Source organism: Peromyscus leucopus, chromosome 6, assembly GCF_004664715.2.
Source record: "Peromyscus leucopus breed LL Stock chromosome 6, UCI_PerLeu_2.1, whole genome shotgun sequence".
Lineage (NCBI taxonomy): Eukaryota > Metazoa > Chordata > Mammalia > Rodentia > Cricetidae > Peromyscus > Peromyscus leucopus.
The window spans coordinates 82,567,253-82,582,056 of record NC_051068.1 but is presented as its reverse complement, the minus strand read 5'-3'; the positions used below and the strand labels follow the sequence as shown (position 1 = coordinate 82,582,056).

General features: G+C 46.1%; 2 protein-coding genes across 3 annotated transcripts in view; both read left to right on the top strand.

The window, feature by feature from the left end:
* Positions 1–718: 718 nt before the first annotated feature.
* Gpr61 (G protein-coupled receptor 61) overlaps positions 719–14,804 on the top strand; it is a 32,805-nt gene continuing 18,719 nt past the window's right edge. Inside the window, exons 1-3 of one of the 2 annotated variants that reach the window (XM_028879395.2) lie at positions 719–832; positions 3,743–5,900; positions 6,526–6,607. In XM_028879395.2, coding sequence (XP_028735228.1) covers positions 4,309–5,658 — 1,350 coding nt within the window. In that variant the 5' untranslated portion in view covers positions 719–832; positions 3,743–4,308 and the 3' untranslated portion in view covers positions 5,659–5,900; positions 6,526–6,607. Of the gene's footprint in view, positions 833–3,742; positions 6,608–14,804 lie in introns of both variants that reach the window. The other variant, XM_028879396.2, reaches the window with a different exon arrangement.
* Positions 9,775–14,804, top strand: part of Gnai3 (G protein subunit alpha i3) — a 41,298-nt gene continuing 36,268 nt past the window's right edge. The window contains exon 1 of the mRNA XM_028879397.2: positions 9,775–10,026. Coding sequence (XP_028735230.1) covers positions 9,909–10,026 — 118 coding nt within the window. The 5' untranslated portion in view covers positions 9,775–9,908. The remainder of the gene's footprint in view (positions 10,027–14,804) is intronic.

Genomic DNA, 14,804 nt, shown 5'->3' with positions numbered 1-14,804 from the left:
AGTCTGCCTCACAGAGCAGAGGGAGGTGTGGATGGGTGGAAGGTAGTTTCAGGAGATACTAGATTCCCATCTCCATTAACCCTCACAGCGTCATTCCAAATAAACATACAGTGTAAGAAAATAATAGTGAGTGCTTTGGATGGGGATAGGTACAAGGTCATGATAGGGTCTTTGACTCCTCCTCAAATCCCACTGCTACCCCTTAATCTGTCTGCTATACAAATTTGTCACTTTCTGAAGGAGTCAAACCATGAATCTGCCTCAGGAATCTCAGCTCTTCAAAGGCCTAGCCTTGGAGTTCCGGCTGTGTATGGACCTGCCCACTACAGAAGCACCTTGGTTCTGGTATCATACAGAACCATGCAATAAATAATAAGGATGTCAGAAACCTCAAGGATCATCTACCCTATAATCCTATTGAACAGATAAGAAACAAAGGCCAAATGGAAATGACTGGCCCAAGGTAACTCAGCTATTAAGTGCCCAGGACTTTTTCTTTTTCAGGACGATTGGGAGGGTTTCCCCTTCCTGTTTGCCCATGAGCTGGCTCCTGGAAGCTTTTGAGGTGCAATCCAGAATCCCGAGAGAAATATGAGGGATGGGGCTTCCTGAGCACTCTGCCGGGGAGCCCTGAGACCCAGCTGTTTGCTCCAGAAGTGGCTCTAAGGGGCTGGTGGAAAGCAGGAGGTCGCTAGGACCCAGAAGCTCTCTGAGCATCCTGCTCTGCTGGCTGCCTCTCTCCGCTCACTGCAGTGGTTCAGGCTTCAGCAGCCTTGGAAGAGCATCAGCTGAGAGGAGCTATCACATAGGAGCTGGGAGATGCTCAGCAAAGGTAGGAGCTGCCCCGACTAGGCCAGGGATGGGGGCCAGACCCCAGGCCTGGTGATGAGCGCTGCCTCACCTTACTGAAAGGGCGGCATTCCAAGGGGCAGCCCACCCTGCTGTATGGTGGGCAGTTCTGTCAGAGGATGGGCTCCCAGGTGTCCCAAAGGTAGTATTGGGATGTGGGCACCTTTAAAGCCTAGACATGGGAGATTGATCGTCTCCTACTGGCAAGAGTCTAACTACATCCTGCAACAGACAGCATTCTGTCTGCTTTGCTCTGTGTCATAGAAATAGGTCTCCACATCCTAGGAATAGGCCCTTCAGCATTCCAGGATGATGGGCATCTGAGTCCTGGGCGTGGGCAGCTCGGCTAGGGAGAGGTGTTGAAGGTCCCTGGAAATCTCCCCTGGCCTAAGAGGGCCATATTCTTGTCTGAAGGCAGGCCCAGTGCTGATCCTCGGCACAGAAGCTCTGGATGTGAGAAACAGGTACATGTGAATCCCAACAACACCTCTGTGGCCTTGGGCTAGGCACGTGTGCATATCCTACATCCTGAAATGAGGAGATCTGTCATTTGATCCTGGCCCTGCCAGAGACCAGACCTCAGACCCTAGACTGGCAGAGCCTTTCAGGTTCTGAAAGGTCTTGGAGGTGATGCTGAAGGAAGAAGTGGGAGGATGCGAGCATCTGTTGAGGTAGAAAGCGTGATGACATGAGTTAGGAGTGGAGTCAGACTCCTTGGATTCCCCCTATGAAGCCATCACACCACCGCCCTCCCCTCCACAACCTCCTATCAATGAAAGAGTACCAAGTAGCCAAGGATATTGGTCTGTCTGTTATGAGGTAAATTGGAATCCTGGAATTTGAAGTCACTGTAGAAATTTTGATAAGACTGGAGGGGAGGGGGCTTAGGAGAGAAAAATGCTCAGTCCTTTTCTGCCCAAGGCTCCATCATGGCTGCAGAGCATCCCTACGTGTCCATGTGTCCACAGGAAAACCATGTCCGCTCTTATCAGTCTGGGACTGTAGCTAGGTCTTGCTGGATTGGTATATCCTGCTATCCATCTACAAATAGTGGATTCTTTCTCCTGTAGGTACCACATCTTTTAGGCCCCACTCCCAGGTAGAATGGATATGGAGAGTAAAGGGTAAAGACACATCCTCTAGGGTTTCTTTCAGGCATTTTTTTTTCCTGGTAGACTGCCTTATGAGAATCTGACATCTCCCTGGAGAGAGGCAAATCTCTAGGCAGTTGTCCAAAGTTAGGGAAGCTGAAAATCCAGGAGCCTGGGCTATCCTCTTCAGAAGAGAATCCCCTGGCTGGCACACAGATGACTGACTGAATATTTTGGGAGTTTGTACTCTGGGGCCAGGATCCAATTAACCAATTTGAGTCTGATTCAACTCACAAGGATCGCACTGAACACCTAATGCATGGATGGCACCTGAGAAGCTGGATTAGCGTGAGGTTTATGGTGCCACCCCAGACCTATGGTGATTGTAAAGCAACTTTGAGAGAAGCGAGGCTCTGGCAGGCTGTGTGGTTCTCCTCACTGCAGTTATAGAACCGATAGGTTTGTTTTCATGTGGAGCGGCCGCCAGATGCTCCCCATCCCAGGAACTCACGGAGTAGTAAAATGCTCTATGTAGGAAGCTGGATGGTTTTCTAGTCCACTCCTCCCATTTTACAGCTGCAGAAAGTGTGGCCCAGAAAACTTTTTAACTTGTTTACAGAATGGCCATCAGACTTCCCATGTCTGTGGCTTGTCTTAAAGCTGTGTAACTCAGCGAACTGTGTTGATACATACATACATATACATATACATACATATACATATATATATATACACACCCTGTGGACAACCTATTTCAATTATGTACAAACTTAATGCGAATAATGACACATAAAACAGATGCAACCTGTCACTTGCTCAGGAGATATGGGAGGTGCTGATTTAGTCTGATCTTTTCTCTTCTATGTGTACCTAATTCTATAATCAAGGTCCTCTACCCTGCCCCCAACACCTCCACCCTTTTCACGTGGGCATTCACTCTCTCGCCCTTTGTTCTGTGACCATAGGAGGAGGCCAGAACCAAAAGGGCTTCAGGGTGAGCTGTTCTCCTTCCACCAGCCAGGACATAGCAGCAGCCATCCCAAGAAGCTACAGAGCAGGTAGCTGAGCGGGGCGGTGGTGGCACACTCCTTTAATCCCAGCTCTCAGGAGGCAGAGGAAGGCGAATCTCTTGAGTTGGAGGCCAGCCTGGTCTACAGAGTGAGTTCCAGGACAGCCAGGGCTACACAGAGAAACCCTGTCTCAAAAACAGAACACACACACACAAAAACAAAAGAGTAGGTAGAGAAGGACAGCTTTCAAGTGGCGTGTGCCCACTGGCTTGGGCGCTGAGGAGCAGATGAGCTGGCGTTCCTTGCACCTGGGCATTCTGCCTTCACTGCAGCTTCCTCGTTATTCCCAGACTGGCAGCTCTCTGACTACAGCACAGTTGTCCTTTATAGGTGATAGCCTTAGAGTGGTGAGAGACATGAGGGTCTGTTCACCTTCAACGATGACTTACTGAACACCTAGATTCTAGTCCATGGGGAGGCGACTTTCCTGCAGAGAACAGCAAAGTAGGCAAAAGAACTGTCCCTGGAGCCAGACTGCCTTAACTTGTCTCTCCTGTGTTGTGTGGCTTTGGGTTCTCTAGGCTGCGGGTCTATCTGTGGAAATCATACTGTCTCAGAGGATCGATCGTGTGAGGATGAAAATGAGTTGATGAGCATGGAGTGCAGGGGACGGGGCCTGGCCTGGGCAGAGCACCATGTAAACAATATTCCATGTAATTAGTGTCGCCATTAGGCAACCAAACCAGACCCGGTGAACAGTTACGGAGTAGGTGTTATTCCTTCCTTCAACAGATGCCTTCTTGAGGAAACTGGAGTCCAGGAGAGTTGCAGAGTGAGTAATGCCCAGACCTGGAACTAGAAGCTGAATCTTATTCTCCTACTCCCCATTCTGATGAAAAAATCAGAAAATTCACACAAGCTACCCTAAAGCCAGGGCACTGTCCTAGAGCTCAGCGGGACCCTGGAGAAGGGAGACAAAGGATTTAGAATTGCCCTCAAAAGGGAAGAAAAGCATGGAGAACTAGAAAAGGAAGTGGGAAGAGAGGTGCCAGAGACCACTTGGAAGGTGGCACACAGCAAGTATGTGAGGATCAGTCCCTTGCCTGTCGGCTGGCTGCTACCATCACCGGGGCTGACCCTGGGGCTACCTCCCGACAGAAACTGGACATGAGCTCCTGAGTTCAGAGCTGCCTGGCCTGGCACCACCACAGAGGAGCCCAGCTTGGAAGGCTCCTGTGGAAGGCCCCCAACGAAATCAATCGGGAAGCCTAGGCCTGGGCTTTACATCCCAGGGCTGTGGAGTAGGATGGGGGATGGGCCTGTAACAGGAAGTGCCCTGGGTGTCCTCTTTCGGCCCCATGGAGTCCTCACCCATTCCCCAGTCATCAGGAAACTTGTCTACTTTGGGAAGAGCCCTTCAAACCCCAGGTCCCTCTACTGCCAGCGGGGTCCCAGAGTTGGGACTTCAGGACGTGGCTTCCGAATCTGTGGCCCTCTTCTTCATGCTGTTGTTGGACCTTACTGCCGTGGCTGGCAATGCGGCTGTGATGGCTGTTATCGCCAAAACACCTGCCCTCCGAAAATTTGTCTTTGTCTTCCATCTCTGTCTGGTGGACCTGCTGGCGGCTCTGACCCTCATGCCCTTGGCCATGCTGTCCAGCTCCGCCCTCTTTGACCATGCGCTCTTCGGGGAGGTGGCCTGCCGCCTCTACCTGTTCCTGAGCGTTTGCTTTGTTAGCCTGGCCATCCTCTCGGTGTCGGCCATCAACGTGGAACGCTACTATTATGTGGTCCACCCCATGCGCTACGAGGTACGCATGACATTGGGCCTGGTGGCCTCCGTGCTGGTGGGCGTGTGGATAAAGGCCCTGGCCATGGCTTCTGTGCCGGTGTTGGGAAGGGTCTCCTGGGAGGAAGGAGCCCCCAGTGTCAACCCAGGCTGTTCTCTCCAATGGAGCCATAGTGCCTACTGCCAGCTTTTTGTGGTGGTCTTTGCTGTCCTTTACTTCTTGCTGCCCTTGATCCTGATCTTCGTGGTCTACTGCAGCATGTTCCGAGTGGCTCGTGTGGCCGCCATGCAACACGGGCCGCTGCCCACGTGGATGGAGACGCCCCGGCAACGCTCCGAGTCTCTCAGTAGCCGGTCCACTATGGTCACCAGCTCCGGGGCTCACCAGACTACTCCACATCGGACGTTTGGGGGTGGGAAGGCAGCAGTGGTCCTCCTGGCCGTAGGGGGGCAGTTCCTGCTCTGTTGGTTACCCTACTTCTCTTTCCATCTCTACGTGGCCCTGAGCGCTCAGCCCATTTCAACGGGACAGGTGGAGAATGTGGTGACCTGGATCGGCTACTTCTGCTTCACGTCCAATCCTTTTTTCTATGGATGTCTCAACCGTCAGATCCGGGGCGAGCTTAGCAAACAGTTCGTCTGCTTCTTCAAGGCAGCTCCGGAGGAGGAGCTGAGGCTGCCTAGCCGGGAGGGCTCTATTGAGGAGAATTTCCTGCAGTTCCTCCAGGGGACTTCTGAGAACTGGGTGTCCAGGCCCCTCCCCAGCCCCAAGCAGGAGCCACCACCTGCTGTTGACTTTCGAATCCCAGGCCAGATTGCTGAGGAGACCTCGGAGTTCCTGGAGCAGCAACTCACCAGCGACATCATCATGTCCGACAGCTACCTCCGTCCTGCCGCCTCACAGAAGGGGGAGTCATGATGGACCCTTGGAGGGAAATAAGGCTTGGGGCTGGCTTATGATCTTAAAGACTGTCTTTTCCAGCTGCTGGGGTTTGGGCTGGGGTCTCTGGACTTAGCTTTTGCTTGGCGTTTCCTGGTTCAGGACCAGAGTCAACAGGATGGACATGTGGCAAAAGCCTTGGACTTGGCTATGATCTTTGACTATTGGGGGAGGGGAACCTGGGTATGGTGAGACGATGATGAGAGAAAAGGGTCACAAAGGTGAGGTGAAGCCTTTCTACCAGTGAACTTTTCATGCCTCAGGAAACAGGGAAACTTCCTAAGGGTAGGCATTGGAGCAGCAGGCTAGGAGCAGGGTTATTCTGGGGACCATTAAGGTTTACTTCTTTCTGGTGTAATAGTCCAGTTTAACATTTACATTGAAACAAGGTAAGGAAATAGCCCACATCTTCTCATTTGCTTACTAGGTTAAAAAAGAACAAAACTGTAGCCAAGTGTTACCATGAGTTCATAGATTCCTTTTTAAAAGTTAATGTCTATGATTTCTCTTAAAGTGAGTAGACCAGTAGGGTGAAGTCTCTCTGGGATTTGGCCAGCAGCAAGGAAAAACTGCAGGAAGGGTAGTGGAGGAGAAGTCAGGAACACTCTCTGCAGCTCTCTCCCATTCTGCTCTTCCCTGCATGGAGGAGATCAAGTACGGAGATCTCAGCGGAGACAAACAGGAGACAGGCTGCCCCTTTCCTCTGTCTCTTGAGTAACTAATAGAATGATTGGGGGTCAGAGAGCTGAGGGGGGGCGGTTAGTCTTTGAATTAGTAACTTGGCTGGATACAGAAAGGCCAGGTAAGTTACTCTGATCAATAATACTGCCAATCTTTTCTTTCCAGGACTGGCCTCCCCGATCTCTCTCCTCATGGCAGTGACCCACTTCCAGCCCCCTGGACAATCGGGTACAGGAAGGAGACTAAGGTTGGGCAAGGGGAAGGGTGGGGCTTCCATAGTCTGTGAAATGCCTCCCTGTTCTCATTCACTGCTCTCAAAATCAGCTTCTGTGATAAAGACTTAATACCTGCAGCCCTAGGTTGGAGAGAAGGCAGATTTTTGGGCTTTGGTGTTTATTGATTATGACTATAGGAACCATATTGGTTAGTATCAGCAATGGTATTTTCAATGGAGAGGGATTCATTGCAAGCTGGACAGGCTACCTATCTGGGACCTCCTGTCCATTCCACTTCCCTGAGCTGACTACCAAAGGGTCAAGGCAGAACCAGAGGGTGATGTGGTCTATACCTGAACAAATTTCTGGTTCATTGAACAACAAAGGGGGAAAGTGTGTTGGGGTGGAGTAGTTTCCCCTTTGGACAACTAATAAATTTTATGATAAAAGTTATATTGATATTAACACTGATTCCTTCAGTTCTATTCAATGCATAAATAGTTGAACGCCAACACTTTCTGGGACACACACAGATGATGTGTGGTCTCTGCCTTCAAGGAGCTCATAGTCTAACTTGATCAGATATTTGTATTTTTGTAGAGCATGTAGGTCTGATTAAGTAGTACAGTATGGAGACTATATCCATGGTTCTATCTTCTGAGAATTCACTGAAGTGATGCAGAGGCTCCCTGCAGACTGTGACAGGCATGGGAGTGTAAACAAAACTCTCCAGTGAAGAAAACAACCTGCTAAATAAAACTTGGCAAACAGCTTTTTCCCCTTTTGGATTAGGTAAATTTCCAGGTTTCTGTCTTCCTATCTTTTATGTATTCTTCTAGTCTAGTACCTATTACACTGAGGAAATCCCTTAGAAGGTATACACAGCAAGGAGGGCCATTTCATCTCAAAACCATTTCTCCCTCTCTCCTGAAATAAACTCATGCTGAGAAATCTCCTTCCTACTGTATCATAAGGGAAAATTTTTAGACACTATTAATCCACCAATCAGCTAGTAGACCCAGAAACTGCCAGAAGATGGCAGTGTGAGCCCAGTAGAAACAGGAAAGGCCTGAATGGGCGTGTGTGTGTGTGTGTGTGTGTGTGTGTGTGTGTGTGTGTGTGTGTGTTAAACATTGCTTGGCAGCCATTTTGTTAATTTTTTTTTTTTTACTTTGCCCTCCAATCCTTCACATAAAAGGAAGTTTTAGGTGCAATGATAGTTCTAATTCATACTGAAATAACCTGACACTGAGATCTTGCTGCCATTAACTAGTAAGTTTGGCATATAATCATTCACTTGCCTTTTTTTTTTTTTTTTTTTTTTTTCCTGGCTGTGTGGAACAGATAATAAAGGAAATAAAACTTTCCTTTTCATTATGCAGAGAACTTTCTCCACAACTTTTGCTATAACTTACTTTCCAGGAATTTTCTAGTCACCAAGATGTATTGGTAAAGTCCAATATACAATCCTTAGCTCTTGAAAGGTGTTCCTGGAGCAACAGGATGAGACCATCATCCTGTCAGTTACTGTTGCCTACATCCTGGTATTGAGGTGACTGCCATCCTAGATTTTTTTTTTTTTTTTGATTTTTCGAGACAGGGTTTCTCTGTGTAGCTTTGCGCCTTTCCTGGAACTCACTTGGTAGCCCAGGCTGACCTCGAACTCACAGAGATCCGCCTGCCTCTGCCTCCCAAGTGCTGGGATTAAAGGCGTGCGCCACCACCGCCCGACTGCCATCCTAGATTAAAACAAAAACCAAAACCTTAGACTTTCTGTTGTCAGGTGTCCCCCAGCAATACCTTCTAGAGGCCTGGTAGAAAAAGTTAAAATCAGGTCAATGTACTTACTGTGTGGACGTGGGAAAGCAGCTTAATTTCTCTGAGCCTATTTCCTCAACTGTGACAATGGGGATCAATATTACCTACCTCACAGGGTTGTTGTGAGGATTAAGAGACAAGACGTGGCAGCACCTAGTCATACCTGGCAAATAGGTATTCAATAAATGTGTTTCCCTCTCCTTTTGCCCTTCCCCCCCCCCCCCCGGAAGTGGTCATAGAGGAAAAGCAGCCTCTTTCTTTTTAATGGTCATTTGGAAATGATTGGGGTACTTTTCAGACTTGGACTGATAAGCATTATGGTAAAGTGGATGAGGTTAATCTCCTAATTAAATGGTTCTAATTAATTAATTTTCACTGTACAGACCTTTCTGTTGGGGACTTGTACTTAAAGTTTAGCTTCTGCTAGAGAAATACATTTTAAATTCCAGGGAAAGATTTCAATGGCTGCAAAAAACCTGCCCTTTCCTAAAAGTGGTTGAGAGTCACTGTGGGACTATTTGGCAGAAAAGGTATTTTAGGATTACCTTTAGTAATGTTATGATTTATTTACAAATCTTCAGGCTATGCTAGAGAGACAACTTTTACTAAACTCCCCTTTCCTGTGGTTATCATATAGGAACTCTCGTTAAAGAAGGATGCACTGGTTTGCTTCTGGGCACGGGACTAAGTAGAGCCCTTGGTTTATACTGGAGAAAGGGAAGCATGGAAATGTTGAGTGAACTAAACCTGTTTTCCATGTTCTATTATTTGCTAGAAGTCGAGTGATCCTTTGTCAACATAGGAGTGCCAGGCAAATGTACAGCTCACAGAGATTCATACGTTGCAGCAGAAGGACTAAGACATACTTAAGAGCAGGAGGAAGCCCACTCCTAGGCATCATGGGTGTAGCGCCAGGCATAGACGGAACCCAGGCTGGGCAGTGTGTCCCATTTCAAAGATCAGACTGGGACAGCTTTGGCTGAAGTGTCCAACACTCGGCTTTGGGCAGAAATTCGGGCTCTACAATCACAGATCAAAAGGGTTTTTCTGGCCAGGGAGACTTTTTCCAAGTTAAATTTCCAGAGGGCTGTAAGCTCTTCTTTAGGAATCCGGTTCTCACCACCAAACCTTCTGGGCGACCTCAAGAGGACGCCGCGAGCTGGAAGTCCCTCTTTTTCTCCACGTATCTAAGCCCAAGAGCCCAAGAAGTAAACGAGTACTAAGGCTGGGAGGTGCGGCGCGACGGATCTCCATCTCTCCACGGGAACAGCCGGTCCCGCGGAGACTTCCGCTTTCCGCACCCCGTTCGCTTCCCACCGCCACCGCGCTCTAAGTGGTAACGGCCGCTGGGCGTCGCCGGAAGTGTCGTAAACAGCCGATATCCGGCTCTTCCGGGCGCTAGGGGAGCTGACGGAGGAGGCCACCGCCCAGCCGAAGACGCGTCTCAGCCGGCGTAGTCGTGGTTCCCGCGGTGTGTGAGTGAGCCCGGGCCCGGTCCCCTCTCCCGCCGCCGCCATGGGCTGCACGTTGAGCGCCGAGGACAAGGCGGCGGTGGAACGGAGCAAGATGATTGACCGCAACTTGCGGGAGGACGGGGAGAAAGCGGCCAAAGAAGTGAAGCTGCTGCTTCTCGGTGAGGGGCTGGGGGCGGAGCTGGAGTGCTAGATCCCCGAGAGCCGGGCCCCGGGGGGCAGGCTGAGCTGATGGGGGTCTGGCTAGGCCGGCGGGAAGGACCCCAAAGGGACCGGGAAGCGGGGGGGATGCCCGGCGTGGGGCGGGTTCTGGGCTTGGTGATCGAGGCCCCGGAAGGCGTGGGGATTTCAGGTTGGAGAGGGTGTAACCGGGCTGGCACGGTGCTTAGCAGAGCTTGGGAGTTTGGAGCTTTGAGGTTGTGTGGAGAATCCGGGAAAGGCCCATAAAGGGAGGGACCGGTATGAGGGAAGATTTCACATTGGGGTGGAACGTGTTGAGGAGGAGGATAGTGTATGGTGTCAGGTGGGCCTGTCCGGGGTTTGTGTGAGTTTGATACTTGATGGCAGGGTAAAGCTGGAAGGATTGAGTGATTAGAGAAGCTAGGACAGAGGAGGTCACATAAAGAACCTGCTGTTTGGAAAAGAGCGCACGTATTTTTTTTGTCTTGTTAGGTGGATTGTCCAGGCACGTAAAGGGGGAGGCGGGTGAAGAGAGAAGTTCTTAGGTTTAAAAGAAAAGAACTTGGGTGCAAAGGCCGACTATACTTTTCAACTTTTCCTACCTTTTTTTTTTTTTTTTTCTTCCCTATTGAGGTTTTGTAACTCCTGTTTTTATTAAAGGGATAGGAATGGTGTAAGCTGAGAAAATTGAAAGAATGCAATCTTTGAGGTTTGTGATAGAGGACTAATGGGCAGTAGATTACAGTGGGAACGTTCTAGGAATGATGTGCGTTGGGAATTAGAATAGGATAATGTATGGAATGGGGCATATTTACTATAATGATTGTGGTAAATTTGGGGGGAGTTGTTTTTTATTGGGTTTTTAAAATAAACATATTAGCTTCCAGACTACAGCATGTTGCTTTATACTCAAGTGGCTTTTACATATACTCAGACATGTTTTAGTCAGGATAATTTAGTTTTAAACTTTGATAGGTCCAAAAATTCTCTGTTATTAGCTTACCAATAAATCCAGTCATATTCATTATTCGTATTTTTGAGGAATCTGTTAGATGAGACTATGTACAAGTCGCAGGTTCTGTCAGCAGCAGAACTTTTAGATAAATTGAGTTCTGAGGAGTCACAGTAGAGTACCAATTTCACTTTGTGAAGCTCCAGAGGACAGACACAACCACCATAATCTCAGACTTACTTGGTGCTTTAAGATGTGGTGGGTGCTTGTTTATATATTGTGGAAGCTCTAAGTGACAGCTTGACTATAAAGAAAAAGGTACACAATAGAATTTGAGCTTCCAGAAGATAGAAAGTCAAATCATAGTTCTAGACAGCCAGTGTCTCCCTCAAGCTCATGGTAAACATTGGTTCATGGGGACCTTTCAGAAGTTTGATATAAAACACCACCCTTGCTAGTTTTCTCCCTTGCCTTAAATTTTGTGTTTTGAGACAATATTACTACGTAGCCTTGGTGGGCCTCCAGTTCTCCATCCTCCTGCATCAACTTCCCCAGTCCTGGGATTACAGCTTGTATCACTGTACCAGAGACATTAGCATTTTTCTCTTTTTAAAAAATGATTTATTTATTTTTATTTCATATGCATTGGTGTTTTGCCTGCATGTATGTCTGTATGAGGGTGTTATCCCCTGGAACTGGAGTTACAGACAGTTGTCAGCTGCCATGTGGGTGCTGGGAATTGAACCCAGGTCCTTTGGAAGAACAGTCAATGCTTTTAACCACTGAACCATCTCTTTAGCCCCCGATGTTAGCATTTTCGGTATTGATCTTAAAGATCTTCTGTGATTTGGTTTCTATTGACCATTGAAAAACTTGGGCAAGCAGAACTATTTGAAAAGTTTAAGTAACAGTCAAAGTACTGAAACATTTGTTTTTCATTTTTACCAGCTTTTTATTTACTTATTTATTTAGCATGTTGTTTTATTTTGAGACAGAATCTTGGTCTCGACATTCATGAGATCCTGTAGCTGAGATGTGTACCACATCATGAAATTTATTTTTCTCTCAGGATTTTTTTACAGCAGTATCTTGAGCAAATTAAACCAGTAAGTTGAAGTAGGTTGAGAAGCATCTGGTCTTAACCTGACTTGTGTCATAATACCTTGTGAGGTTAAAATGATCTTTCATGAGGCTGGAGAGATGGCTCAACAGTTAAGAACACTTGCTGTTCTTACAGAGGACCCAGATTAGGTCTCAGTACCCACATGGCAGCTCACAACTATCTTTGGCATGTACATGATACAGATACATACATGCAGATTAAACACTTAGTCATAAAATTAACAAATCTAAAAACTTTAAAAAAGATCTTTCATGATATTTCTCTAAGTAAAATTTGCCTGTATTGTGTATAAAAATCACCCTATATGGTATTCCATTTATTCCCCCCTCCCCCAATTTTTGGGCTACAGAAAGTTTCCTTTGGTACATGTAAGCCATTTTTACTTCAATACTGTGAGACTATTCAATTTAGTTTAAGTTGAAATCTACTTCTCTCCTGATTCGAATACTTTCTTTCTTGTGGCTATGATTATGTGTAGTGATTGCAGCATGGAATTTGAAGTCAGAATGCTTCAAATTCTAATTCATGTTTACTAGCTGTAACCTTAGGAAAGTAATTTCCATTTGCCTCAGTCTCTTTACTTTTAACGTATGGAAAGTAGAGATCCTACTGGAGAGAATTGCTGGGAGGATTAAATATGATAATAATATAAATCCAAACATGTCCAGTGAATAGTAACTGTTTATTATTATTAAAATCAGGGTTACAGATTAAAAATACTATAGAAGTTTGGATTAATAAGTTAGTATAGGCTTCATTACTAACTGAAGGGAGACTTCAGTATTATAATTCCTCCTTTGGCTTGGATTTCCTTTAGATACTATTGGGAAGATCTTGTTATGCCAAATTGCTGTTTAACAAGAGTTTGCTACTGAATTGTATAAATATCCCCAACCAGTGTGTATAGGGTGGTGTGTAGGTGTGCTACTTGGAATTGTATGTTCAGATTTAAGTCTTGTTTTGAGACAGGGACTTATTGTGTGCGTAGCTCAGATTAGCCTGTAACTCTCCTGTGTCAGCCTTCCAGCACACAGGATTGTAAGTATGTGGCACACACCCAGCTCTGAAAGTGTAGACAGCGTCTACAGTGACAGCAGCTGGAATAGTGTTTAGACTGTTTTTGGTGTGACTCTCTCTGTAAACTTCTTCAATTGGATCATTTGAAGAGAAAAATTATTTGCAAGGTTTATACTAGTTCATTATTTAATAACCTGTAATATTTTACATTTCATTTTCATGACATAATCTTGTAATGTAAAGAAAGATATCTTCTACCAAAGCCTTCCAGTGTGTTATGATGTCTCAAAAGTTGGGAGGTGCTAGTGTAAAGAGTGAAGACACTGCCTTTGGATTCCAACAAAACCAAATTAAGTTCTCACCTCCATCTACTGGTTTTGAAACTTAGAACAAATCACTTAACTATGTGAATTATATTCCTATATGTAAGTAGGGCTGATTCTTCCTGTTTCATAATATGAAATGACATAATGTACGTAGAATACTTTGTGTCAGATGATAAGAATCAGTAAATAGCAACCTCTGCTATAGTGCTTGTGAGAGCTATCATTTTAGTTTCTATTTTTGAGGAGTGTTTCAGACAGACACTGACATTCTTCATGTTAATATGCAAAGATCTTCAATTCCTAATCTTGTGCTGATAATAATTTATGGCAAACCTAAGTTGCATGCAGAGAATTATAATGCTGTATTTAAATTTTATATTACACAATTGGTTATTCATATTTAGTTTGCAAATTACTGATGGAATGTGGTTATTGAAAATAAGATTCGCCTTTGATTCCTCTGAAGGTTGGTAGTCATTATAATTTTTGCAACCCATTTAGGATAAGGTTTGTAGAAGCTAAATTTCTAGTGAGGATTTATCACACCTGGAGGGAAAAAAAAAAGGAAATGAATAAAAAGTAGAGATAAGCATTGAAAAAAAAAAGATTCTTTTTAATAATCTTATCTTTGTGTCTTTAAAAAAATTTTTTTAGAGCCAGGTGGTGGTGGCACATACCTTTAATTCCAGTACTAAGGAGGAAGAGGCTGGTGGACCTCTGTGAGTTCGAGATCAGCCTGACCTACAGAGCTAGTTCCAGGACAGCCAGGGCTACAAAGAGAAACCCTGTCTGGAAAACACAAAACAACAAAAATGTTTAGATTAATTTTTTCTGTGTCTGAGTGTTTTGCCTGCATGTAGGTAGGCGCTCCGCATGTGGGCCTCATGCCCACAGAGGTCAGAAGAGGGTTTCAGATTCCGTGGAATTGGAGTTAAGGATGGCTGTGAACCACTGTGTGGGTGCCGAGTCCTCTGCAGGAGCAACAGGTGCTCTTAACTGCTGAGCATTGTGTAGCCTCCTCTTTGCGTCTTTTATATGAGTGTACCGTCACTTTTGCAGCGTGAAAGTACAGCACCTTTCTGTATCCTGTCGTGATTTTCTCTGGCTGCACTGTTGAGACAGTGATAAATATGGAGTAGGTGTTCAGTACTCAGAAGATTTGTAGGGCATGTGACTTCTGAATTTACATAGGCTGGGACTATGCTTTTCAAAACAGTTTCAGCCGATTACACTTATAAAACAGTCTTTTAGTTTGGGGGCTGTTGTTTCTGTTGAGAACGGTTCTTGATGGAGAGATCTGTTTCAGACGTTAGTGAAAGAAGCTCCACTCTCACTGACACC